The sequence below is a fragment of the Rhinopithecus roxellana genome, chromosome 8, assembly GCF_007565055.1.
Source record: "Rhinopithecus roxellana isolate Shanxi Qingling chromosome 8, ASM756505v1, whole genome shotgun sequence".
NCBI classification, from domain to species: domain Eukaryota; kingdom Metazoa; phylum Chordata; class Mammalia; order Primates; family Cercopithecidae; genus Rhinopithecus; species Rhinopithecus roxellana.
Window position 1 is genome coordinate 117,038,208 of NC_044556.1, and position 27,731 is coordinate 117,065,938.

The window sequence follows — 27,731 nt, forward strand, 5'->3', positions numbered from 1 at the left end:
AGAGAGATCGGGTCTTCAAAGGTTTCACTGTCTCTGAGCAGAGCTGTTCAGTGACTTTTTTCTCCTGGAGCTTTCCTCTTTATGTATCCCTTTTCATGCGGCGGTACATTGCAGCACGTCAAATCTTTCATGAAGTCTGGTGGCTGAAAAAAAATCCTGAAATGGAAGTGCCTTGATTTTGTGCACACATTGGAGCATTTTCTCTAACAGCCTTGTGGAGAGGGCAGCACATGGCGGCTTTTTGGGTGATAATTTAGGGTTCGTCCACAGTGACCTCTGACTCCCTTTCTTGGCACGTGTCTGCCATCTCAGAGCTCTCAGGTGATTGGTCACCAAAGTCTACTAATTTTCTGTAACTTACATTTCCCCACAGTAATAACAATAACTGCACTCATAACTGGCATTTATTAAGTGGTTATTATGTGTCAGGTACTGTTCTAAGATTTTTACATGTGCAAACTCATTTAGTACCTGTAATAGCCCTGTTGGGGCACAGTGTGAATTTTACACCCTCTCCATTTCAGACTAGAAGACTGTGCAAGAAGACTTTAGCAAGGTGAAGTCATTTGCCCATACCATAGTCAGTTAAGAGGCAATGGGGTCAGCCCCATTTGATCCCTTGGGATGGCAGTGGAGTGTCAGGAGGGATGGGTGGAGCGTTTCCCAGGCATGGAGGTCTGTTGTGTCACTGACTCTGTTTAGAATTGTCAGCACATGGTAATCATAAAAAGCAGATCAACAGTGGCTCAAGCCTGTAATCCTAGCACTTTGGAAGGTAGAGGCAGGCAGATACCGAGGTCAGGAGTTCAAGACCAGTTTGGTCAGCGTAGTGAAACCCTGTCTCTACTAAAAATACAAAAAATTAGCCACGCATGGTGGTGCAAGCCTGTAATCCCAGCTACTCAGGAGACTGAGGCAGGAGAATTTCTTGATCCTGGGGGACGGAGGTTGCAGTGAGCTGAGATCACACCACTACTGCACTCTAGCCTGGGCAACAGAGCGAGACTGTCTCACAGAAAAAAAAAAAAAAAGCAGACCAACTCTTAGTCGGTTTTACACTCTCTAGTTTAAAAGCACCACCTTACATTTGTGCCCCCTGCATGGGACCCTATGAATAGCTTCTGCTTCCTCGAACACCACTTGAGTCCTGGGACCCGTTCATCAGTGCAGTGCTTCCCTGCCCAGGTCTTAGCAGAATCAATTCCTGGGAAAGGTCAGATGGGAAGAGAAAGAAGAGAAAAGCCCAGTAGGTCCTCTGGAACCCAACTCAAGCTCCACCTCCTCCAGGAAGCCTTTCCGAATGTCCCTGCTCCTACCTGGGTCTCCGCTACCTGCGCAAAGGAGGTGGTGGTGTCCTCTCATGACGCATGGTGGGGAGGACTGCCTGGTTGCTTTTGTTCAACCTTTGAAGGTCTTCCTTGCTCACCTGCAGTGGCAATGGCTATTTCACTATTTGGTAAACTCTGTCTATATGCTTCGAGTTGACCACCAAGCCTGGCTTTTCCTGCCCCACTGCTCTGGTCCCTTCTTCTTCTTAATGTAAGATATGGAGGAAGAAACGGTGGTGGGCAAATGATTCTCGGCTGGGCAGGCTGTGGGGGGGTATGGGGCAGAGGTAGAAGACACTCCATCAGTGTGTCTGAAAACATTCCCAAGACTTGTTCTGCTGGGTGCGTTCCCCAGGGGCCACCTGCCTTCTCATAGGAAGAAGCAAAATGTCCTGTTCCAGGCAATTCAGAGTTAAGGCCATTTTTCCCTCCAAGCTGGGTGAGCATTTCGTTTTAAGATCTTTTTTCTAAGCCAAATTTTCTTCTTTTTATTCATGCATGGGTTGCAGCCAGACTACAAGTGTGGGGCTATGTGTTGGGAGTTGGGGTGGTGCAGGCGTGGAGCAGCTTCTGGCTTACCAGGAGAAGATGGGAGAATCACTGGCCCAGTCAGGGAAGGGTGGGTGTTTCCTTCAGCCTCCCTCCCTCAGGCCCTGAAGCATCCTCCTTGCCTGAATCTGATGGCTGAGATAGGCCCAATTATGACTAATCATTCCAGCCTCCTCACTTCTATGGCGCCTGCACAAACTATGTGCTCAGTAAAGAGTTGTTCGGATAAAGGAATGAGCCAACCAGTCCATCTTGGTGGATGAGGAGGGGCTTCCTGCCTTCAGTCAGATGGACTTGAGCCAGCCTGAGCTAATGATCTTACCCAGATCTTCCTACAAACCATGTGATCCAGCCCTTCCCCAGCAGCAGGCTGCCCTTCCCTCAAGAGCCCCAATGCCAGGTGTTGAGAGATGAGCGTATCTAGGACCTGGGAGAACCACGATGAGCTGTAGGCCACGTGGCCCTGAGCTTTCCTGTGTATGCTAAAAAGTGAGCTCTAAACCAGTCTCCGGGTTTCCACTTCCCGAGGCTTAGTGCTCCTGAGTTTCCTGTATAGCTCTTCTCCTCCCCATTGCTGCTGGATTCTGGAAGTCCTCAACAGGGTCTGAATTGCAAGGTGACGGCCAAATACACTAAACCAAAGATATTCCTAAACTTTCCCAAACCCTGCATCTCTCAACTTCCCTCTCTCCATTCTATTTCCTTCCGATGCCCAGCAAAATAGTTGGAACCTTAATGCCAAGACTTCCATTCTAAATCTTAGACACTCCATAGGTTCCCACACAACACTGTGCTATTAAGTACTTGATTTGGATTCAACCATATACTCATGAATGTCTGATTTTATTCTGGGAGGTTTCCCTCCCAGAGGGAAATGCTCCGAGTCCCAGAGTTTTCAATGACCAGGGTCCCAGAAGCGGCAAGGAGCTTTGGCCTTTGGAAAAGACCCTTCTAGTTTGTTGTTTGTTTTTAGGGTTTGAATCTTCTCTTGCTCTGCGAATGATACTGGATAAGTTGCACTGTCTCTTCTGCCTCAGTTTCCTGTCTTTTTCTCTGATTTTAACACAAACGTTAATATACTAGATAATGAACGTATCTAGATCCACACACCCTGGATTTTCTAGGACAAATCGGATTTCAAATACTTTGTCCCCACTGTCAAATTCTGTGTCTGATCCTATAATCTAATTTGGGATAAGAAAATACGGTCTTGAGAGTACTTTGAATTCTTCACGTCAGCAATAGGCTAGAATGTTATTTACTAATATGCAAATAAAAACCATTCTGATTCTGGGCACTGGCCCGGAATGTGTAATTCTGCCCAGCAGGAACACCGCTGTGTTGCTGGAGGCCCTTCCTGGGAAGGCTTTGGGAGAGCCTCTCCCTCAGCCCTAGGTCCCCACGTCTCACCCACCCCTGGGCACTGGACAGAAAAGGGGCCTACTCACCTGCACAGAGCATCCACAGCACAGGCCACATCTTCCCCACCATGGTCTTGCTTCTTCTCTGCCCTAAACCTAGCCTGTCACTGGCAGCCATCAGACAGGACTGAGCTGTCTGGTTAAGGCAGCCTCTGGCCTGGCCCAACTGGAGGTCCCTGCAGTTTTCTCTCTTCCCACCCACTTCTGCCCAGCCTCAGCTAGATTGGCAGGTGAGCTGGGGCTGGGCTCATGCATCACCTACTCCAAAGGTCCCAAGAGGAGTCTTCCCTACTTCCATTGAGTTTCCCTTAAACCAGCCACCTCCCCTGCCTTCTCCCTACTTAGCAGGTGTACAAAGTCCTAGACTGCTCACAAAGGGGTAGGCCTTATAACTGACAGGAAATAAATAATAAAAAGAGAAATGCCCTCAGGGGCAGGGTTCCAAGCTAGTAAAAGAAAGGTGTTGCCCATATTTGCTGAAACACTTCGAGACACAATGTGATCTGTTTCTCTACTTCTCTCCTCTTCTACAACCTCCACCCCACAGTGCACTAGAGATATAGTCATGAAGAAAACAGGAAGTCTCTCCCCTCAGAGTTTATATCCTGATTGGGAAAGTAGCAAGTTCATAAGTGAAAGAAGATCATCTTGGGGACACGTGACCAACTCGTCTCAGTTTTCCTAGGACTGTCCTGGTTTTCAAACCAAAAGGAACCCCCTCAGTCCCAAGCAAATTGGGATGATGGTCACCCTACTGAAAGAATGATCAGTGGTGTGGGACCATAATTCTCCAGGAGCAGCGGCTGTTGCTGGTTTCTTCCATAGATATTCTAGATATATGATAGAATAGGCGCAAATGATAGTGCGCCATATACACTGTTCTGCAATGATTTATTCATTTTTCATTTAATGAAAGGTTTTAGAAAGCTTTTTGTATTGGTATGTATAAAACCACCATCATCTATTTAAAATGGCGATATTTCACTGTATATGAGTGACATGATTTATTTAACCAAACTACTTTTAAGATTTTTTCTTCCTCTTTCACAATTATGAAAAGATTGCAACCAATATCTATTATGTGTACGATATTTCACGTGTTGTGATTATACATGTAAGATAAATTCTTAAAAGTAAAATTGCTGAAATGACTCACTGAAAAGTTATACATATTTGTAATTTTTATAGATATTGCTAAAGTAGCTACCATGAGAATTTTACAGCCTACATTCCTATTAGCAGCATATGAAGATGACTATCTCCCCACACACTCATTGACACAGCTACCAAATATTTATGACACAGTTATCAAACTTTCTGCTCATCGCCAATCTAAGTGAACATGATATCCCATTGCATCCGGAATTGGTGGATTCTTGGACTCGCTGACTTCAAGAATGAAGCCTCAGACCCTGGTGGTGAGTGTTACAGTTCTTAAAGAAGGTGTGTCCGGAGTTTGTTCCTTAAGATGTTCAGATGTGCCCAGGGTTTCTTTCTTCTCATGGGTTCGTGGTCTTGCTGACTTAAGGAAGGAAGCTGCAGACATTTGCAGTGAGTGTTACAGTTCTTAAAGGCAGCGCATCTGGAGTTGTCTGTTCCTTCCAGTGGGTTCGAGGCCTTGCTGGCTTCAGAAGTGAAGCTGTAGACTTTTGCGGTTAGTGTTACAGCTCATAAAGGCAGCATAGACCCAAACAGTGAACAGCAGCAAGATTTATTGCCAAGAGTGAAAGAACAAACTTCCCACAGCTGAAAAGGACCCCAGCAGGTCTTCACGGCTAGCTCGGGGAGCCTCCTTCTATTTCCTTATCGGACCCCACGCACATCCTGCTGATTGGTCCGTTTTACAGACAGCTGATTGGTCTATTTTACAGAGAGCTGATTGGTCCATTTTACAGAGAGCTGATTGGCCCACTTTGACAGAGTGCTGATTGGTGCATTTACAATCCTCTAGCTAGACACAAAAGTTCTCCAAGTCCCCACTAGATTAGCTAGACACAGAGCACTGATTGGTGCATTTACAAACCTTGAACTAGACAGAGAGTGCTGATTGGTGCATTTATAATCCTTTAGATGCATTAGTTCTCCAAGTCCCCACTAGATTAGCTAGACACAGAGCACTGGTTGCTGTGTTTACAAACCTTGAGCTAGACAGAGTGCTGATTATTGCATATACAACCCTCCAGCAAGACATAAAAGTTCTCTAAGTCCCCACCTGACTCAGGAGCCCAGCTGGCTTCGCTTAGTGGATCCCACCTGGGGGCCATGGGCGGAGCTTGCCTCCCAGTCTGGGCTGCCAGGGGCACTCCTCAGTCATTGGGTGGTTGATGGGATCAGGCGCTGTAGAGCAGGGGATGGCGCCCATCAGGGAGGCTCAGGCCACGCAGGAGCTCGGGGACAGGGGGAGGGCTCTGGTATGGTGGGCTGCAGGTCCCAAGCCCTGCCACTTGGGGAGGCGACTGAGGCCCTGCAAGAATTCGAGCTCCGAGCTGGGGGGCTGGCAGTGCTGGGGGACTGGGCGCACGCTCTGCAGCTGCTGGCCCGGGTGCTAAGCAGCTCACTGCCCAGGGCCTGGGCGCTGGCTGACCGCTCCCAGTGCGGCCCACTGAGCCCACACCCACTGGGAACTCGCACTGGCCTGTGAACGCCGTGCACAGCCCGGGTTCCCGCTAGCGCCTCTCCACACCTCCCAGCAAGCAGAGGGAGCCGGCTCCCGCCTCAGCCAGCCCAGAGAGGGGCTCCCACAGTGCAGCGGCAGACTGAAGGGCTCCTCAAGCATGGCTACAGTGGACACCAAGGCCGAGGAGGCGCCAAGACTGATCGAGGGCTATTAGCACATTGTCACCTCTCACCATGTATATATAATTTACTTTTAAAAATTATTAGTGAAATTAGGCCAGGCATGGTGGCTCACGCCTGTAATCCCAGCACTTTGGGAGGCTGAGGTGAGCAGATCACAAGGTCTGGAGATCAAGACCATCCTGGCTAACACGATGAAACCCTGCCTCTACTAAAAATACAAAAAATTAGCCGGGCATGGTGGTGGGAGCCTGTAATCCCAGCTACTTGGGAGACTGAGGCAGGAGAATGGTGAAGCCAGGAGGCAGAGCTTGCAGTGAGCCAAGATGGTGCCACTGCACTCCAGCCTGAGCAACAGAGCAAAACTCCATCTCAAAAAAAAAAAAAAATTATTAGTGAAATTGAAAATATTTTAATATAGTTGTGCATCATATATATATATATATATATATAGAGAGAGAGAGAGAGAGAGAGAGAGAGAGAGAGAGAGAGACTAGGTAGCTCATTTGCCCATATTTCTTTTTTTAATAAATTTTTAAAAATATATAGAGAGTCTTGCTACATTGACCAGGCTGGTCTGGAAATCCTGGGCTCAAGTAGTCCTGCCTCAGCCTCCCAAAGTGCTGGGATGACAGGTATGAGCCACCACGTCCAGCCGTTTGGCCATATTTCTATTGAGTTGTTGATCTTTAGCTTGTTGACTTCTAGCAGCTCTTTGTATATTAGGGAAAGGAACTTTTGGATGTGATAAGCGTTGCAAATATTTCCCCTAGCATTTCTTTGTGTTATGAATTCATAATATCCTACATGAATTATTGTTATCAATCCTTTTGACTGCTAGGTTTGGTTAACATACAAAATTTGTTGTTTTCTGTTTATTACATTTCACTCAGGCACCTTGTTAAATTATCTTATTATATGTCATAATTGTTCAGCCCCAACATTTTATAATATCTTTGCCAAATTATTCTTCCTAACACACAGCCCTGATGCTATTACTTGTCTGCTCCGGTCCTATCACTGACTCTGCAGAACCTAACAAATTGGCTTTTAAGGTATTCTAGCATTTGTTCTCAAACACAGTCTACCTTCCAGAATTTGTAATTTATGCTCTGACCAAGTTAGACATCTTTTCATACCCAGAACTCATACTTCCTTACCCCCAAAACTTTGCCAATTCCACCCCCTCGGTAATTCCCTTCCCCTACTATATCTACTATTATAATCTCACTTGTTCTTTAGTAACCAGCTCATTTATCACCACTGCTTCTATGAAGTCTTTCCTGATTTCTTCAGTCAGAAGGGCTCTTTCTCACCTTTGAACTCACACAGCACTCTGGATCTCTTTTAGGACACTACATTCTGTCTTATGCTTGAGTTATTTTTGGTCTGTGTCTCATTCCTCCTAATAAACAGTGAGCTCATTCATTCAGCCATTTCAAATGATACTATATACCAGGCATCGTTCCACCTAACTAGGAAGAAAGACAACTTTAAGCTACATGTCTTACCAACTTTGGTCAAGTACAGTGCCATATGTAGTAGGTAATCAATGAATATTTGTAAGTGGGTAAATGGATGGATAAATGGATGAAAAGATGACTATAGTATGTGTGGGATGAGAGGTGTGGGCTATTTGGCTTTGCTTTGATCATAGTGATGGTAGAGGGGGTAGTGGGGTAAGATACCTTATTTGACATTTATGAAGCTCATAGAATTCTTATGTCACCAGGGTGGCCAACCCATCATCACCTCGGGGTGTGAGTAGAGGGGAGGAAACATGGAGGGTGAGGGCAACTGTCCAGTTGACCATCCAGAGACATGTCTATTAAAAGAAATGTAGGTGGGACACGGTGGCTCACACCTGTAATCCCAGCACTTTGGGAGGGTGAGGTGGATGGATCGCTTCAGCCCAGGAGTTCAAGATCAGCCTGGGCAACATAGTGAGACCCCATCTCTACAAAAAATTTAAAAATTATCTGAATGTGGTGGCATGTGCCTGTACTCCCAGCTACTCATGAGGCTGAGGTGGGAAGATTACCTGACCCCAAGAGATTGAGGCTACAGTGAGCTGTGATGGCACCACTGCACTCTCACCAGGGCAACAGAGTGTGACCCTGTCTAAAAAAAAAGAAAAAGAAATATAATTCTGATCGCAAACACTGACTACTCTTTAATTGTACCACAGTGCTCTCCCAATATCTATCTGTTGAGGACCCTTTCCATTCTATATATCTGGTCTTTTATTTAGGCCTCTGAGGTTGACATGTGGCTGTGGTAAGTTTTTTATTATTCTATATCTTTGGATTTAGACTCTCTTCTGGAAGAACTTTGAATAGGCGGTCCCAGGCAAGAGAGTTTGAAGAGAGAGCCCAGAGAAAAGCTGTTTTTTAGGTTCTCCATCTACCAAGCACAAATGGTCTTCCAATTCTGCTGCTAAATGTCAGTGTCTGAAGAATCAGCCAGGAGGGAAAGAGTTAAGTGAGGACTGCTTTGGGGCCTGGGTCTGGAGCCTGCATTCCTTCCTCCCAGAGATCTGCCAGCCTATGGGGCCAGAGGCTAAATTTAGAGGGTGGCTAAGGTTTCCTGTTAACAGCTGTCCTGCCCCTAGGAGAAGAAGCCCTGGAGAGAGGAGGTGGTTGGTTCCTGTCTCACTGGCCAGAACTTCAGCTTCGGTCACTGCATCTGGGTCCCTCAGCCCTTGGTGGGGAACACCCAGGCAGGTTAGAGGTGAGTGTGCTTCTCCCCTCGTCAGTCCTGGTGAGCCCAGGACTTATAATACAAGGAGTAGCAGCTTTGCCCTGAGTGTCAGGGCACAGCCATGATGGCTGGGACCAGCTGCTGGTATACTTCATGTTCCTTAATAGGCTCCAGGATGACGCCTGAGCCAAAGGCCCTGCCTCCTGTGGCCTTGGTTAGAGTCACCGAAGGCCAGCTGCATCTTCCCCAGCAGAGACAAAGGGGTGCGCATGGGCATAGGTGAGGGGGGTGTGTGTATGCACACCCTATAATTTTAACTGAAAAATCTTGCTGGTCCAGGGAAGTCGTTGTTCTTCAACTTCTTGAGCTGAGTTCAGGTAACCTGCTAGCTCCTCTGCCTGCTCCCTTGCTGGCATCTGTGGAAGGAGCCACACTGGCACTTCATATTGTCACTTCAAGGTGGGCTCCTAATATGGTAGGGTGCACTTCTTGGTGTCCCGGTAACAGTGGCTGGGCCAGGTCTGACTGGTTTTTCCTTGTTGGTCCTTTGCCCACTGGGACCTTCCTATTCCTAGTTCCACTGAGGTGACATCACCAACACACCTAATCCCCCGACAAAACCTCTGGAACCTAATTCCCTAACTGCCTTTTTCTTGCCAAACTTTCAGAGGTTGGCAGATTGTCATGGCGACCAGCAAGGACCCAGAGGAGGAGCAGGTAGTCCCAAGTGAGGAGGACGAAGCCAACGTGAGGGCGGTGCAGGCCCACTACCTCCGGAGCCCCTCCCCTAGCCAGTAAGTGACCACTCATCTCCCACCCTCACAGCCACAGCTGGGAGGGGCTGGGGACAGGTTGGGCCATTGGCTCCAGGGAGCCTGCAGCCATCACCTCAGTTCACTCATTTAACAAATATTATTGAGTGCTTGTATGTGTCCTACTTTCTGGAAGAGGTAAATATGCGAATAGACTGATTGCAATGTGGCAGGTGTGTGCTAGGTATTAATATGTCCAGGATCTAGTATGTGGTGGACTAGACACTAGGGAAGGGAACAACTGGACTTGGAAGGTCATAGAAGGCTTGGCTGGAAGAGATGATGATGGACCCGAACCTCAAAGGATGAGTAGGAATTTGGCAGTGCTTGATTCACTAGGACTGGGGCTTGGTATGGGGATGACAGGCCATAGACTATAAGAAAAGGGATCAGGAGAGGAGAAGTCCATGGAAGCATTCCCTAGCACTAAAATAACTTTTTATCCATAATCAAGCTGTGTCTTTTAAACTGGGAGATGTGCATGCCTGGGGCAAGTGGCAAGATGCCAAGGGGCATGAGGCATCTTCCTGGAGAGTCCTCTTTTTACCACAAGTAATTTGAAGCTTTCTTTTACATTAAAATCTCTGACATTATGTTATCATGTAGAATGAAAAAAATGTGCATAACGTTTTAAGACAAACCAGAGACATTAAAGAAATATCATGCTTAATTGCCTGCTAAAACAATACTGTGTGTGCCTGTCCATTTTCTTTTGTCATAAATCGTAACAGGAGACCTGACTTTTAATTATATCTCTGTCACCAAATTGGCGTGAAGAATAACTTAAATGATTGAGCCTTTAGTTGGAAATAACTAACTAAAACATCTGAAATTAACTTCCCCTCTAATAATTTATCATTCTGCTTGACTTCACTTCTCTTCAATTCTCTTGGGGTCTTGCTGGCTCCTCCCTCCTGTGGTTCAAAAGGCTTCCCCAGTAGAGTAAGATGGGAACAAGGGCAGGTGCTCAGCACTCATGGGCCAGCGCACTTCGCCCAAATGGAGCTTAGACACTTCTCCTTTAAAATTCAGCATTATGTCGGGAGTCCAAGGCGGGAGGATCACGAGGTCAGGAGATTGAGCCCAAAGCCTGGCCAATATAGTGAAACCCCATCTCTACTAAAAATACAAAACTTAGCCAGGTGTGGTGGTAGGTGCCTGTAATCTCAGCTACTCGGGAGGCTGAGGCAGGTGTATCACTTGAACCCGGGAGGCAGAGGTTTCAGTGAGCCGATATCGCGCCACGGAACTTCAGCCTGGGTGACAGAGGAGTGAGACTCCATCTCAAAAAAAAAAAAAAAAAAGAAAAGAAAAAAAAAGAAAATTCAGCATTATGGTCTCACTTAGGAAAACTGTCAGGATTGAGAGATTTAACATATGTCCTCCTCTCTTATATACCCCCCAATAAGGCAGAGGTCGCTTCGTGTGTGGTTGGGATAGGTGACAGTTTCATGTATTGCTAAGGGTAATGTTAGCTATTATATCTAAAGGACATTTCTTTCTTGCTCAAATAAATTCCAAAACAAGTACCTGAGCAGTGATTCAAGAACTAAGACTCCTTTTATCTTGAAGGTTCACCACGTTAAACATGGCTTCTAAAGTCACAATGCTCATCAGTATCCACATAAAATGGAGATGAGCATGGAGAATTTCCCAGGAGGTTTTTTGGTCCAGACCTGAAAATGGCCACTTCATTTTCACTCATATTCCATTGTCTAGAACTCAGCAAGGCCATGCTTTCTTGCAAGGAAGGATGGGAAATAAGGTCCCTGAGCCCAAGAAAATGAGGAAATGAGTGTGTTGACAGTAGCAGTCTCAGCCACAATGTACTCCTCTAGTCAATCAATCCATGTTACCTTTTTTCCCCACCTATAGAACATGTTTACTGCCTCCCAAGTGAGACAACTCAAAATCCCACTTACCAACTGCTGCATACGTAGTTCCAGGCTAGGTTCTCCAATGGGTGTGCATTCTCTCCCTCAGGCCTGAATGCAACACCTTATGGTTGGATCAGGATAACTGCCAAAAACAGCTACCACTTTATAAAAGGAGGAAGAGGAAATACTGCAGTCATATGAATAACGAATATGTTGACCCAGGATGTGAGGAAACCTCCTACATTTGACCTTGATTTGTCTCTCTGAGAGGAATACCCTTGTCTGTTGTTCTCTTTGACCTCTAGCTCTGCCTTCCTAGTTGTCTTGCTTGTCCATTATCCTCCATAACCACGTTGAAGATATGTCTTCCTTGAAGGCTGTATAGCTTTTGCAGACTGTGTCCTGTTTATGAAAATTTGGTGACTCTGGGGCTGTTTTAAGGCTTATGCTGCCCAAAAGCTTTTGGAAGTTCCTGATTTCTTTGAAAATACTACCCTTTCAAAAACTCAATAGGTTTATGATCTATGTAGATTAGACAACTCATGTGTTACTAACCACACTCAAAATTATTTCCTAGATACAGTTTTCAATCCTGATTCATTCATTTGCCTTTTTGCCTCAGTTTAATGTTAGTTATCTTGGTAGGTTGTCTGAAACTGTAAATATGGGTGGAGAGTCCAGGATGCATGTTGTAATTTGTAGTGTAATTGTTAGAAAGTTTTGCAATAGAATGTATAGCTAACAAGCTAATGAAGGGAAGATAAAATAATAAAATATAATCATTCCAAAAGAAGAAAAGAAAGTAGAGAAAAAGAATACAGAAAAAGAACAACTTTTTCCATAAGAAACTATAGGTTAAAAAAAAAGAAAGAAAAAGAATAATAAATAAGAAAATAGTAGAATGGTAGATTTAAGCTCAAATACATGAATAACTACATTAAATTTAAATAGACTAAATACTCCAACTAAAAGACAAAGATTGTCAGACTCAATTTTTTAAAAAGGCTACATAGCGCTTACCAGAGACACACCTTAAAAATAAGGATATAGGCTTGTCATGGTAGCTCATGCCTATAATTCTAGCACTTTGGGAGGCTGAGGTAGGATGATTACTTGAGGCCAGGAGTTTGAGACCAGACTAGGCAACATAGTGAGACCCTGTCTCTGCAAACTTTTTTTTTTTTTTTTGAGACAGAGTCTTGCTCTGTCGCGAGGCTGGAGTGTAGTGGTGTGATCTCGGCTCACTGCAACCTTTGCCTCCAGGGTTCAAGTGAGTCTCTTGCCTCAGCCTCCAAAGTAGCTGGGACTACAGGCACACACCACCCCACCCAGCTAATTTTTGTATTTTTAGTAGAGACGGGGTTTCACCACGTTAGTCAGGATAGTCTCAATCTCTTGACCTCGTGATCCGTCTGCCTCAGCTCCCAAAGTGCTGGGATTACAGGTGTGAGCCACTGCGCCTGCCCAAGCATTTTTTAAAAAATTAGCCAGGCATGGTTGCCCGTGCCTGTAGCCTCAGCTACTCAGGAAGCTGAGGCAACAGGATTGCTTGAGCCCAGGAATTCAAGGCTGCAGTGAGTTATAACCATGCCACTGCATTCCAGCCTGGGTGACAAAGTGAGGCCCTGTCTCAAAAAATAAAATAAAACAAAATAAAATAACGATATACGGAAGTTAACAAAGAATAAAAGAAATTATACTACACTCTTCCAGTTACTGCTGCTCATAACTTCAAATTCTAGTGACATAAAATACCATTTCATTATGTTCATAATCAGGAGCCTAGATGAGGCACAGTGGGGTTAGCCTGTCTTTGCTTGAGGATGTCCAAGGCCTCAGCTAGAAAGATTTGAAGACTGAAGATCACTTAAGGCTGAGGTGACTCACTGAGGCATCTTCACGTTTAGCAGTTTATGTTGAAATTTACCTGGGCTTTTGGCCAGAAAACCTAAGATGTTCCTTCCACGTGGGCTACTTTGGGCTTTCTCTAAGCATGGTAGCTAAATTCCAAGAGTTGCATCCAAGAGAATAAGATAGATGTGTATTAATTTTCATGAGCTAGCCTCAGGAGTTACATAACACCACTTCTGCTGTCCTCTGCTGTCACAAATGCCCATGAAGTTTCAAGGGGAGGCACCATAGACTTCATCACCCCATCAGAGAAGTACCAAGGTGATACCGTAAAGTAAGCAAAAACAAGCCGGTGAAGCAGATTTTAAAGTAATTATTACTAGATACAAAGAGACGGAAAGAGACATTTCATAATGATCAAAGGTTCAATTCACCAAAAAGATTAAATAATTTTCAATTTCTATGTTTAATAACACAGCCTCAAAATATATAAGGCGAAAAACTGACAGAACTGAATGAAAAATTAAAAGCCACAATCTCCCTCAACTCTATGTATATTTTTAAAAACTATCTCAGCAACTTATAAAATTTTAAAAAATCAAAAGAACAATTTTTAATAAGAATATCAAAAAATTATCAAGAGTAGTTGGATCAAGGAATAAACAAAATTAACCTAATTAGCATTTATAGAACATGCACCCAACAACTACACGATATATATTCTTGTCATGTACACATGGAGCATTTACCAAAATAGATCATATACTGGGCCATACATATATCAACAAATGTTTAGTGATTGAAATGATGTAGAACATGCTATCTGAACATAGAAGAATAAAGATAGAGATCAGTTAAAAAATTAAAAAATAGAGATTCAAATTAAAAGCACAATTCAATACTACTACAGACTCACCAGAGTATCTCAAACTAAAGAGCAACAATAGCAAATATGAAGATGTGAAGCAATCAAAACTCCCATTCATTGCTGGTGAGAGTGTAAATTAGTACAACCTTTTGGAACTATTTTGCAGTATCTACTAAAGCTAAACATATGGTTGTCCTCTGATCCAGCAGGCTCACTCTTCATAAATACTTAACAAAAACAACTACATATGTGCACCAGAAGATAAATACTATAATGTTTAGCAACTAATAGTCATTAAGAATATAAGATGTACAAACAACATGATGAACCGTCCAATTAGCAGTAGGCTAGATAAATAAAGTCTGGCATATATATTTATTTTAAAAACTGCCTGTCTTGGCCTGTTTTCCATTGCTATAACAGAATACCTGAGACTGAGTAATGTACAAAGAATAGAGGTTTATTTGGCTCATAGCTCTGGAGGCTGGAAAGTCCAACATCAAGTGGCCACATTTGGCAAGGGCCTCATGCTGGCTCATAACATGGCAGATGGCGTCACATGGCATGAGTGCATGTGAGAGAGGAGAGCAGGCATGTGCAAAAGAGACCAAATGCAAGAGGCAGCCTCACTTTACAACAACTCCCTCTCCTGGTAACTAACCCAGTCACCCAAGAGCAAGAACTCACTCCGGTGAGAAAAACATTTATCTCTCCTAACAACTTAATCACCTCTTGAAACACTGCCTTCCAATGCCACCCCATTGGAGACCAAGCCTCAACATGAGTTTTGGTGAAGACAAACCATAGCATTGCCCTAGGGAATATGTATTTTATTAACTGCCTATCACTTTGGAGTGATTGAGCTTCTCAGATTGTTGACTGAGGAAGGCAAATAATAAATATGACACAAAGCGGGAAGGGGTGAAGGGAGTCACCGAAAGGGGAAATAGGAGGCAGGGAAGACTAATTCTGCTGGTTTCCCAATTTTACACCACCTTAGCCTACCACAAGACAAAAGCATTGAAGCAAAGGCATTCAGTTCTTAGCCCTTCCAGCAGCCAGTCTCCCTTACTGGGCAAAAACAGGCTCAACCTGAAAGACCCACTGTCCTGTGCAATGGACTGAACTTCCTTAAAACATGGCCCTGCATCCAGAGCAAATGTCATCTGGATTTGCAGTGACTGCTGCTGAATCCTATTGGTTTTAATGCCCTTCTAGGTTTGTGTCTACTATTCAGCAATTGATTTCTAGAAACTTACCCCAAATCATCTAGCCTTTTTCAGAAATTTTCAAGGAAGGCAAACATGTGGTGACATGGTGACATTTCATGGGCTATCTCTTCCCACAATGTCCTCGTAAAATCTGAACTCTAAACTATTACAATTGCACAGGCTTTGGAGCTATCATCCAATCAATCCCACTTTACTACACAGAACCACACCTAAACCAGTTCAGATGAATGAATCTACAGTGTTTTTTAAAAATGAAAACAGAACCTCAGACTTGGAGAAAATATTTGTAAATTACGTATCTGATAAAGAACTTCTATCTAGAATGTATTTTTTAAAACTTCCACAACCTACTAATAAGGAAACAAACAACTCAATTAAAAAGCAGACAAATGATTTGAATACATAGTCACCAAAAAAGATACGTGGATAGCAAATAAGCTCATGAAAAAAATACTCAAAATCCTTAATCATTAGGGACACACAAATTAAAACCACAATGAGTTACCATTACATACCTATTAAAATATCTGAAATTAAAAAGATTGACCATACCAAATGTTGGTGGAAAATGTGGAGTACTTGGGACAATCTTATACTGCTGGTGGGAATGTAAAATAGTCCAGCCATTTCACAGTTTTTCAGTTTCTTATAAAATTAAACATACATCTACCTAAACATGCACACCTATATCTACATGATCCTGTCATTCTACTCCTAGGTATATACTCAAGAAAAATGAAAGCCTATGTCTCCCAGGCGCAGTGGCTCACGTCTGTAATCCCAGCACTTTAGGAGGCTGAGGCAAGTGGATCCCCTGAGGTCAGGAGTTTGAGGCCAGCCTGGCCAACAGAGTGAAACCCCATCTTAACTAAAAATACAATAATTAGCTGGGTGTGGTGGGTGGGCACCTGTAAGCCCAGCAACTTAGCCTGAGGCAAAAGAATCGCTTGAACCAGAGAGGTGGAGGTTACAGTGAACCAAGATTGCACCACTGCACTTCAGCCTAGGCAACAGAGTAAGAGTCTGTCTCAAAACAAAACAAAACAAAACCCTATGCCTATGCAAAGATTTGTACATGAATGTTCATAGCAGGTTTATTTGTAATAGCCAAAAAACTAAAAACACCCTAGATGTCCATTGACAAGTGAATGGATAAACACATTGTGTTATGTTTATACGTAGAAATACTATACAGCAATGAAACGAAATGAGCTATTGATTCATACAACAACATGGATGAATCTCAAAGTAATTGCACTGCTTGAAAGTCAGACAAAAAAAGGGTACACACTATATTATTCCATTTACATAAAACTCTAGAAAATGCAAATACATCTCTATAGTGGCAGAAAGCAGTTTAATGGTTGCCTGGGGGGCATAGGGCAGGGAGGGGGTGAGAGGGAGAGCTTAAAAAGGGGCACAAGGGATGATGTGATCTTGAGTGTAGTGATCGCTTCACAGATGTATACATATGTCAAATCTTACCAGTTTATATATTTTAAATTTGTGCATTTTGTATATCAATAATAAAGCTGTTTTTTAAAAAGTATATATATATAATAAATAAAACCCTCTTTTAGGAGGCAGTATGGTACTGTGGAAAGAAATTAAGTGGTGTAGTGGAGACCAAAATTGAGGTCAGATCTGCCCTCCTACTTATAAACCCTTGAAAGCTTGCTTAAATTACGTAATCAAAAAAATCCGAATACCAGTTTTACTCAGTAGTAGAGAATAAATAATATAACATATATAAAGGTATACTAGATATTTGATAAGTGGTGGTTCTCTTCCTTTTTCCTTCCAGAGAAAGATATCTGACAACAAAATTTTTTCAGTAACTCATCATGTCAAGAAATTTTTATTTAGCCAGAGTCCCACACACACTGGTTAAGACATCATGCTTCTCTAATTCTGCTATGAGCAAATCCTGTATTCTAAGAAGCAGAGTATCACTTACTGATATTTGTCCCCGTCCTGAATAGTCCTCCTTGTACTTGATAAGTGCCTGAAATTCCATCCTTCTGGTTTTATGACTTCAGGTAAAGGTTTGAGTCTTTAAGTTAAATTTCAAGTCTTTAAGTTAAATTTCAAGTCTTTAAGTTAAATTATGCACCAAGTCAGCAAATACCTCACCAACAGACTCTTAGTCCTTATACTAGTTTCCTAGGGCTGCCACAGCAAATTACTGCAAACTGGGCAGCTTAGAAACAAGAGAAATTTATTTTCTCACATTTTGGAAGCCAGAAGTCTGAAATCAAGGTGGTGACAGAGCCACACAGCCTCCGAAGACTCTAAGGAAGACTCCTTCCTTGTCTCTTGCTCGTTTCTGTTGGCTACGGGCATTTCTTGCATTGTGGCAGCATAATTCCAGTCTTCAAAAGGCCTTCTGCTCTGTATTCTCTTCTCTTCTAAGGACACTTGCCACTGGCTTTAGAGTCAATCCTAATTTAAGGTTATCTCATCTCAAAAGCTTTAACTTAATTATGCCTGCAATGATCCTTTTTCCAAAAAAGATTACATTCCCAGGTTTTGGAAGATATACCATTTTGGAGGACCATCGTTTAACTCACTACAGCCCTATATCCAGCCCCTAGCAAACATAATTCTACTCTTTCCTGTGGAACTAGAACAGAGTCTTGCAAAACTTCACCCAGTGCTCCAAACAGTCACTAGCAACCAACCAAAATTAGCAGGGATGTAGCCTGTTTGCTGTCCTGGCAGGGAGTCTTAACATTTCAAGTCTCATCTGTAAATCTCATGCTAGGGTGAATTAAGAACCTGAGAAAGGGGTGTAGACAATGAATGGGGTATCAAATCTTCATTTTTGCCTGAGTTAGGCACTAACTTCAAACAGCTTAAATTCAAACCTAGCCACTATGAGTCACTCTCTGGAAGAAAATGGGCGGTTAGAGATTCATCCATCTCATAGCTAGGCAAATTTCCCTAAGTGATTCATGAGTTGACACTAAAATTTAAAACCTCCTGTCTGTGGGGCAGCTTGGTGGGGACCTCTCCCTTACCTATAGTCTCTGCCAGACCTTCGCAGTCACCTAAATAAATACAGCCTAAGAAGTAAGTGTGCTTGTAATGCAAACCAACCTCTGCCCCGTCTCTTCCTTCTTAGCTATTATCATCAGTTTTCTCTTCCTTTCCAACTAAAGGAGTAAAGACATTTTTATCATTCCCTTGTTCTTGATTTGAAGAATGTTTTTCGACTTTACTTTATATCTTTCCAAGTCAAAATCCATTTCTTGCTTTGGCTTTTAGAGCTGAACTTTTCGAGACTTTGCAGTTTTTTAGAACTGTTTGGTAAGGCCTGATCAGGCTTCCTCTCACGGTGGCAATGGTTCCCTTGACCTTCAGTGAATTTCCTTAACTGTGCTCTCCTTTCCCTTCCTGTGGTGAGCAAGCATCTGTGATGTGTAGGGTAGGAGATAGGGGCATGAAGTGTAATTTCTCGGTGTTTTCATCGTGTTTCTTTGGGAAATGGCTCCTCCTGTCCATCCTTTCTCCTTTACATGTCCTTTTCAGTGAAAATTTCTCCACCTCGGCTCTTTCACTAAGCCTGTTGGAAGCGGCTTTCTAAAAATTGATTTTCTTTAGTTTACTGACTTCTTTTCTTCCTTAGAGCCTGAATTTTGCCTGTGCGTGGTCATTTTCTCTGAAGTCACTGAACACTTACAGAAACCTTGTCCTTTTTTGCAAAAGCCAAATCAAGAAAGACGCCTCCTCCTGGGCCTCTACCTCCATTTCACTTCTGAGGGACTCCTTGACAGGAAGTGATCAGCTATAGGGAAGTCGTGACTGAAGGACCCCAGTTCCACTGCATTCCATGTCTGGATATCAGGCAACTAGTTTAAAGCAATGGCTTTCAAATTTTGCTGACTGCAATCTGCAGTATGACAATACCATTTACAGCTCAACTCAGAGATACATACATGTATATATAAATTTTAAAAAGTTCACAAAACTACACTTATCCTTACAATGGGTGGTGCTATTCCCTTTCTTTCCCCTCCCTCCCTTTCTTCCTCTTTTCCTTCCTTCCTTCCCTCCCTTCCTTCCTTCTTTCCTTCCTTCCTTCCTTCCTTTTTCTGTTTCCTTTTTTCTTTCTGTCCCAGATGCTGAGCACAACCCATTGAATTGATTTTATGATACACAGATTGGTCAGTCTGCAATTTTGAAAAGTGCAGGTCTAAAGCAAGCTGCACCACTCTCCTGCTCTTGGTTAGGAAGTCCATCAAACTCCCCTTTATTGTTCCTCTTTCAATTCAGCCTCAAGGCTTTTTAGCAGCTGCTTCCTGATCCTATGATGAGGTATGTATTGATCCTAGATCCTTTCTTTCCCCGCCTGTCTTTCTTGAACAGCCAGCCCTCACTGCTTTCTAATCAGGGTGTGAGTGTCATCTCACTCCATCTCAGGTATGCCGGTTGGGACACAGACATAGTCATAAATCAAAACCTCTAGGGCTGCCATCTCACTGACCTTGCAAATATAAACAGGGCCAGTTGTTCAGGTCTCTCCCTCCTTCTTCTTTTCTGTTTCTGCAGTCCTCCTTCTCTGTGGAAAACAAGCACCCGTTTTAGGTATTGCCGCCACACCTTTCTTTATTAGACTTAATAAATTGTGTCTGTGGCAAACAGTTTTATGACTATTAGGTTTACATCTCCCCTCACAGCGGCTGACTCATAAAAGCATTTGTAATCTACATCCTACATTCCACACTGGGTAATACGGAGCAGAGGTGAAAGTTGCTCACATTTTAGCAACAGCAGCCAAAGAGAGAAACATTGTGGGGCTGGGGAGGAAATCTGTTCTGAATCCCCTCTCTTTTCTCAATTACAAAGCTGCCAGCTTCTCAAGAGCGTACCGGGTAGGCTCTTCACGTATGATTTCTCAGGCTTGCCGACTCATTAGCCGAACTTCAATCTTCACCACCCATAAAAAGGAAAGATGTTTCACAGTGATTTCTCTTTTCAAAATTTCACCTATCAAACCCACAGTCTCAGAGTGTAGGTATATTTAGGACGGATTCTTGATTCTCAGTATTTGTTATTTAAAACCAAATGCTCACAATTTAAAGTCAACGTTGTTTAGGGAAAATGGCAGGATGGAGGGCTCCCGGATGGATAATCCCAGGCCAGGATCCTGGCAATCCCACCTGCTGAGTTCCTTGCAAGGCCTTTCTGCACACCTGACAGGTGAGGGCACCTCCTATGTCTACTTTCAGTCTGTGTCAGTTGCTTGGAATACTGATTACAATGTGAGAAAGCCTCTTTGGGATGTAAAGGAACAAAGAAAACTGACCAAGTAGAAGAAATGTGGTGCTGTGCAAGTAAGAAGCCCTTGTAATCCCTACAGTAATACAATAATTCTCAGCATGGATCTGTTTGGTTTGGTTTTGCCCCAAACCTCATTTTACATAATACTGACCCTCAATAAATAAAATGATTAATGTTTTATTAATGAGTATAGTGTTAATTACTGAAAAATAATGAAACTCCCTTAATAAATATTATTGAAATGGAAAATATGACTGCTCACATTTATGTCAAATCTGGGGCTTTGATTCTAGTTTTATGAAATGTTGATATATGAAAGCTAGCTGTCCTGAACCCCTGCAGCTCAGAATGTCCACCAGGTCTGGTATAGAGGCAGGGTTTGCTCTCCCATATTGGCATGATTTTGTTGTTGCTTCCCATCCACAAAATATTTGGCTCAGTCACTGATATTTATTAGGTTGTGTATCACTATTGAGGAGAAGAGTGCCTACGCATTTGCTTAAAACTTGCTTCTTGGCCCTTGGAATAGCACTGTTCCTGTGATCTACTGGGACTTAACAAATTATCCCAAAACTTAATGACTAAAGACAATAATTTTATTTTGCTCCCCTTTTTGTGGGTCAGGAATTTGGACAGGACTTGACTGGGCAGTTTATCTGTTTCATATGGCATCAGCTGGAGTGGCCTGATGGGCTGCAAGGTCCATTTCTAAGAGGATCATTTACATGGTTGGCTGTTGGCTGAGAGCTCAGCAGGGACTGTTGATTAGTGGCCTTTCTAGCTTGGTGTTCTGGGGGTAGTCGGACTTCTTATAAGGCAGCTCAGGAGTTCCCAGAGAGAGTGCCAAGACCCAGAGAAGGGAAGCTTCCCTCAAGACATAGGCTCAAAAAACTGACCAGTTATCACTTCTACCATATTCTATTGTTCAGAGCAGTCACAGAGACTACCCAGATTCTAGGGCAGTAGACATAGACCCCACCTCTCTATGCAAGGAGTACCACAGATCTGGGGTGACCATTACTCTACCATAAGAAAAAATTGCTAATTACTAACATAGGCCTCAGATATTATATACATCTTGGCCTCTGAAGGGCAGAGAGTAGGCATGGAGAGGACACAGCCAAGATCCTGCTTTTGCCTTGAGGCTTGTTACTGGTGTCCCAGTAAAATGATGAGCATGCAGCAAACACTTGATAGATCTTATTGCTGATTGTTGTAACTGCCACATTCCCTTAAACATAGTACTGTTGAAGACAAATTTAGTCAGTGAGTCAGAATTTATCTATTAAACATTTACTGTTTGCCAGACATTCTCCTAGGTGCTAGGAACACAATGGTCAACAAAATACCCAGTCATGGTCCTTGCCCTCATAGAGGGTATGATCTAGTATAGGAGACCAATATTTATCAAATGATTTCATAAATAAGTGTAAAATTGCATCTGATAGAAGTGCCATAAAAACAGATGTATGGTGCAAGATCAAGGAAGACTTCCCTAAAGAAGGGATGATTGAACTAAAATCTGAAAAATGGGGGAAGCAGGAGAGGACTAACCATCAGGCTGCAGAAATGGACTTCTACAAAGTCTGTAGGCAGAGAGGAACTTGGTAAGAATGACAGCCAAAAGAAGACCAGTGTACTGGAAAGGGTGAGCCAAAGAGAACCCAGTGCAAGTTGAGGTTGAAGAGGAGGAAGGGGCCAGAGACCACAGGGCCTTGGAAATCATCAGGTTTGATCCCCCAGGTGGTAAGTGGACACCTGACTCAGCCTTATCATAGTCCATCCATTCATCCAGACATCCAGCTCTTCATCCATCTGCCCATCTGTCTGTACAGCCACTCAGTCAGTCATCAAACCCTGACTGATCACCTTCCATCTGCTAGAGACACAGGTAAATAAGACCACCTAATCCACCTAATCTGTACCTTTATAGAGCTCACTGCCACCCCAACTAGGTGTTTAAGTCTTTACTATCTTCACCAAGTAATGAGATTCCAAAGATCTCTCTAGTTTTAACATCCAAAGATAATATCCCACGAACTTTACCCTTAATCCACCCCCACTCTCCAGTAATGCTTATTTGAAAATGCATCTTTTGGTCACAGAAAGTACTTGGTGCTAGAATGGAAATGAGCCAACACAACTGCTATCGTAAAACTCTACTATCTTCACCAAGCAATGAGATCTCTAAAGACCTCTCTAGTTTTAACGTCCAAGATAATTTGGAACTGAATTAAATTGAGTCGATTAGAGTTATGGGGGAAAAGAAAGGCAGATAGGAGGCAGGACTAACTTGCAGCTCCCACTTGGATGAACAGAACAGCATGTAGAGACTCACATCATGAACCTTTGCTCCAAGAACTGCCACAGGAACATACCAGGAAAACTGAAACGATTCACAGACCCTTTCAAAGAAGCAGTTTGCTGCTGCAAACATCGTGAGATAGCCAAAAAACTGTGAATGCCCAAAGAGTGAGAGGGGGAAAGTCTGCCTCCAAACACACATCCTCACTGAAGAACCTGAAAATCCAGATCACAGGAGAAGGATTCAACCATTCCTAGAGGTGAAATGAATTTAGAGAGCTGAGAAACATAAAAGTAGAAGCAGCAGCAGGAAGAGCCCTGTAAACACTCCCAGTCCCCAGGGAAGCCATTTTTGACTTTATCTCACAGGCGTCCTTGGGGAGGGCAGCCAGGGGTATTGGGGAAGGACCACAGGGAAAAGGAAACTTCCAGCTGAACTTTGTAATAATTTCAAACAAGTGTAAATTATCCAAGGCAGAATGGGGATGGGGGAATGGCAAACAGGAAGTGCAAACAAGAGCACAGAAGCCACCACAGGGGAATAGTGGCGGGGCCTAAAAGCTCTGCTTGCTTTTTCCTTAGGGAGGTTTGTAGCCTGGGGCAAAATCTCATCCCTGCTTACCGGCTGCCTAAATATAAACTCAGTGCTGTTGGTGGGGCATAGTGAAAATGAGACTGGCCTTGCTGGCTGTGTGGGAACTGGGTGAGGTGCCCACTGCCAGGTTTACCCCCACTTCCCTGGCAACCTGTATGATGCAGCGGAGGCAACCACAATCCCCCTGGGAACATAATTCCATTGGTCTAAGAACCACACCCCGACAGCAGCCACAGCAAGCCCCGTCTGAGGAGAGTCTGAGCTCAGACACACCTAAACCTACCCCCACTTTATGGTCTTTCTCCACATGCCCTGGTAGCCAAAGACAAAAGACATAATTTCTTGAAAGCTCTATGGCCTCACCCTTCACCTGAGAAACCTGAATATTTATCCAGGAGACCTTAGGACAAGTTTGTTTCCCCCCTGCAGCTGTTGCTTTCCTGAAGGTGCCACCTCCTGGCTGGAGGTCAACCAGCTCAAGCCATTACAACAACTCATAAAAGAACAATGCTGCTCCAAGAAAGGAGAAAACAACAGCTAATTCTACCACCTGTAACATCCTGGCTAACCAGAGGTCCTGAGTCTGTACACATGACAACTTTACTGCTACCATAACCAGCATTTGAGAAAACCAGTGCACTAAACAAAACTATAACCAAGGACCCTCACAGAGTCCATTTCACTCCTCTGCTACCTCAACCGGAGCAGGTACTGGTATCCATGACTGAGAGACTGGAAGGCGGATCACATTACAGGATTCTTTGTAGACACTCCCCAGTACAAACCTGAAGCCCTGGTAGCTCCACTGGGTGGCTAGACCCAGAAGAGCAATAACAGTCACTGTAGTCCAGCTCTCAGGAAGCCCCATCTCTAGTGGAAGGAGGAGAGCACCACATCAAGAGAGCATCACATGAGACAAAAGAATCTTGAATAGTAGCCCTTGAGCTCCAGGTCTTTCCTCTGACATAGTCTAGCCAAATGAGAAGGAACCAGAAAAACAATTCTGGCGATATGACAAAGCAAAGTTCTTTAACACCCCCAAAAGATCACATTAGCTCACCAGAAATGAATCCAAACCAAGAAGAAATCTCTGTATTGCCAGAAAAAGAATTCAGAGGGTCGATTATTAAACAACTCAAGGAGGCACCAGAGAAAGGTGAAAATCAACTTAAAGAAATTTTAAAAATAATACAAGATATGAACAAAACAAACTCCAGAAAAAATAGATAGCATCAATAAAAAAAAAAAAAAATCACAACTTCTGGAAATGAAAGACACACCTAGGGAAATACAAAATACACTGGAATATTTCAACAATAGAATCAAACAAGTAGAAGAAAGACCTTAAGGGCTCAAAGACAAGGTGAGAGAATTAACAATAGTGATGCCATTTTTCTACCTTGATGATTGTGTTTTCTGCCTTGGTGACAGTGTTCCCAGAAGCAAAGTAAATGTCAACCTCACCCATACCTTTAACAGAGCATAACAACCCTGACCACAACAAAGTCTGACTGGCCCTTACCACATCCTTCCCCAGCCCCTTACAGTTCCAACCTGCCAGCACTTCCCCAACCCCTCTCCTGCAGAAACTTTATTATAAAAACCTCAGCTTTAAGCTATCAGGGTCTCAACCAGACTCCTGACTGAGACACCTTGCAGGCTTATTCCTGTGAATAAACCTGTTTGGCCATTGAGTTGCTTTCTCTCCATTGCTCTCTTCCTTTATGTTTCCTAACACAAGGTTTTCAAATTAACCCAATCCAACAAAGACAAAGAAAAAAGAATTTTTGAAAGATGAACAAAGCCTCCAAGAAGTTTAGAGTTATGTTAAATGACCAAACCTGAGAATAATTGGCGTTCCTGAGGAAGAAGAGAAATCTAAAAGTTTGGAAAGCTTATTTGAGGGAATAATCAAGGAGAACTTCCCTGGCCTTGCTAGAGATCTAGACATTCAAATACAAGAAGCTCAAAGAACTCCCAGGAAATTCATTGCAAAAAGATTATCATCTAGGTATATAGTCATCTGGTTATCTAAAGTCAAGACAAAGGAAAGAATATTAAGAGATGTGAGGCAAAAGCATCAAATAAATTATAAAGGAAAATCTATGAGAGTAACAGCAGATTTCTCAGCTGAAACACTACAATCTAGAATGGATAGGGTTCCTATCTTTAATGTCCTTAAATAAAATAATTATTAGACAAGAATTTTGTATCCAGCAAAACTAAGCTTCATAAATGAAGGAGAGATAGTATTTTTCAGACAAACAAATGCTGAGATAATTTGCCACTACCAAGCCAGCACTATAAGAACTGTTATAAGGGGTTCTAAATCTTGAAACAAAACCTCAAAATACACCAAAATGAACTTATTTAAAGCATAAATCTCACAAGGCCTATAACACAATAACACAATTAAAAAAAAAGGTATTCGGGCAGCAATCAGCATGATGAATAGAATAGTATCTCACATCTCAACAGGAACGTTGAATGTAACTGACCTAAATGCTCCACTTAAAAGACAGAGAATGGCAGAATGGATAAGAATTCACCAACCAAGTATCTTCTGTCTTCAGGAGACTCATGTAACACATAAGGACTCACATAAACTTAAGGCAAAGGAGTGGAAAAAGATGTTCCATGCAACTGGACACCAAAAGCAAGCAGCAGTAGCTATTCTTATATCAGACAAAACAGACCTTAAAACAACAACAGTTGAAAAAGACAAAGAGGGACATTATATAATGATAAAATAACTAGTCCAACAGAAAAATATCACAATCCTAAATATATATGCACCTGACACTGGCACTCCCAAGTTTATAAAACAATTACTAATAGACCTAAGAAATGAGATAGACTGCAACACAATAATAGTGGGGAACTTCAGTACTCCACTGACAGCCCTAGACAGATCATGAAGACAGAAAGTCAACAAAGAAACAATGCACTTAAACTATACCCTAGATCAAATGGACTTAGATATTTTCAGAACATTCTACCCACCAACTGCAGAATATACATTTTATTCATCAACACATGGAACATTCACAAAGATAGACTGTATGATAGGCCACAAAACAAGTATCAACAAATTTAAGAAAATTGAAATTATATCAAGTACTTTCTCAGACCACAGCGGAATGAAGTTGGAAATCAACTCCAAAAGGAACCCTCAGAACCATGCAAATACATGCAAATTAAATAACCTGTTCCTGAATGATCGTTGGGTCAACAATGAAATCAAGATGAAAATTTAAAAATTACTTGAAGTGAATGATAATAGTAACACAACCTATCAAAGCCTCTAGGATACAGCAAAAGCAGGGCTAAGAGGATAGTTCATAGCAATGAATGCCTTCATCAACAAGTCTGAATGAGTACAAATAGACAATCAAACGTCACACCTTAAGGAACTAGAGAAACAAGACAAACCAAATCCAAACCCAGCAGAAGAAAAGAAATAACAAAGACCAGAGCAGAACTAAATGAAATTGAAACCAACCAACAAACAAAAATACAAAACATAAATGCAACAAAAAACTGGTTATTTGAAAAGATAAACCAAAATTGATAGATCATTAGTGAGGTTAACCAAGAAAAGAAGAGAGAAGGGCCAAATAAACTCAATTAGAATGAAATGGGAGATAGTACAACCGATACCACAGAAATACAAAAGATTGTTCAAGGCTACTATGAACACCCTTACATGTACTAACTAGAAAACTTAGAGGAGATGGATAAATTCCTGGAAATACAAAGCCCTCCTAGATTAAACTAGGAAGAGATAGAAACTCTGAAACAGACCAATAACAAGCAGCAAGATTAAACTGGTAATTAAAACATTGCACATACACACATAAAAAGTACAGGCCCAAATGGGTTCACAGCTAAATTCTACCAAACATTCAAAGAAGAATTGGTACTAATCTTATTGAAACTATCCCAAAAGATAGAGGGAATCCTCCTTATATCATTCTATGAAGCCAGTATCACTCTAAATATCAAAACCAGGAAAGGACATAACAAAAAAGGAAAACTACAGACCAACATCTCTGATGAACATAGAGGCAAAAATCCTCAACAAAATACTATCTAACTGAATCCAACAGCATATT

At 42.7% G+C, this 27,731-nt stretch overlaps 2 protein-coding genes across 2 annotated transcripts in view; one reads left to right on the forward strand and one right to left on the reverse strand.

The window, feature by feature from the left end:
- Positions 1-3,681, reverse strand: part of GPA33 (glycoprotein A33) — a 38,783-nt gene extending 35,102 nt beyond the window's left edge. Inside the window, exon 1 of the mRNA XM_010371801.2 lies at positions 3,326-3,681. Within this exon, the coding sequence (XP_010370103.1) occupies positions 3,326-3,416 (91 nt within the window). The 5' untranslated portion in view covers positions 3,417-3,681. The remainder of the gene's footprint in view (positions 1-3,325) is intronic.
- Positions 3,682-8,703: 5,022 nt separating this feature from the next.
- Positions 8,704-27,731, forward strand: part of DUSP27 (dual specificity phosphatase 27, atypical) — a 39,127-nt gene continuing 20,099 nt past the window's right edge. Inside the window, exons 1-2 of the mRNA XM_010371800.2 lie at positions 8,704-8,824; positions 9,463-9,588. Coding sequence (XP_010370102.2) covers positions 9,479-9,588 — 110 coding nt within the window. The 5' untranslated portion in view covers positions 8,704-8,824; positions 9,463-9,478. The remainder of the gene's footprint in view (positions 8,825-9,462; positions 9,589-27,731) is intronic.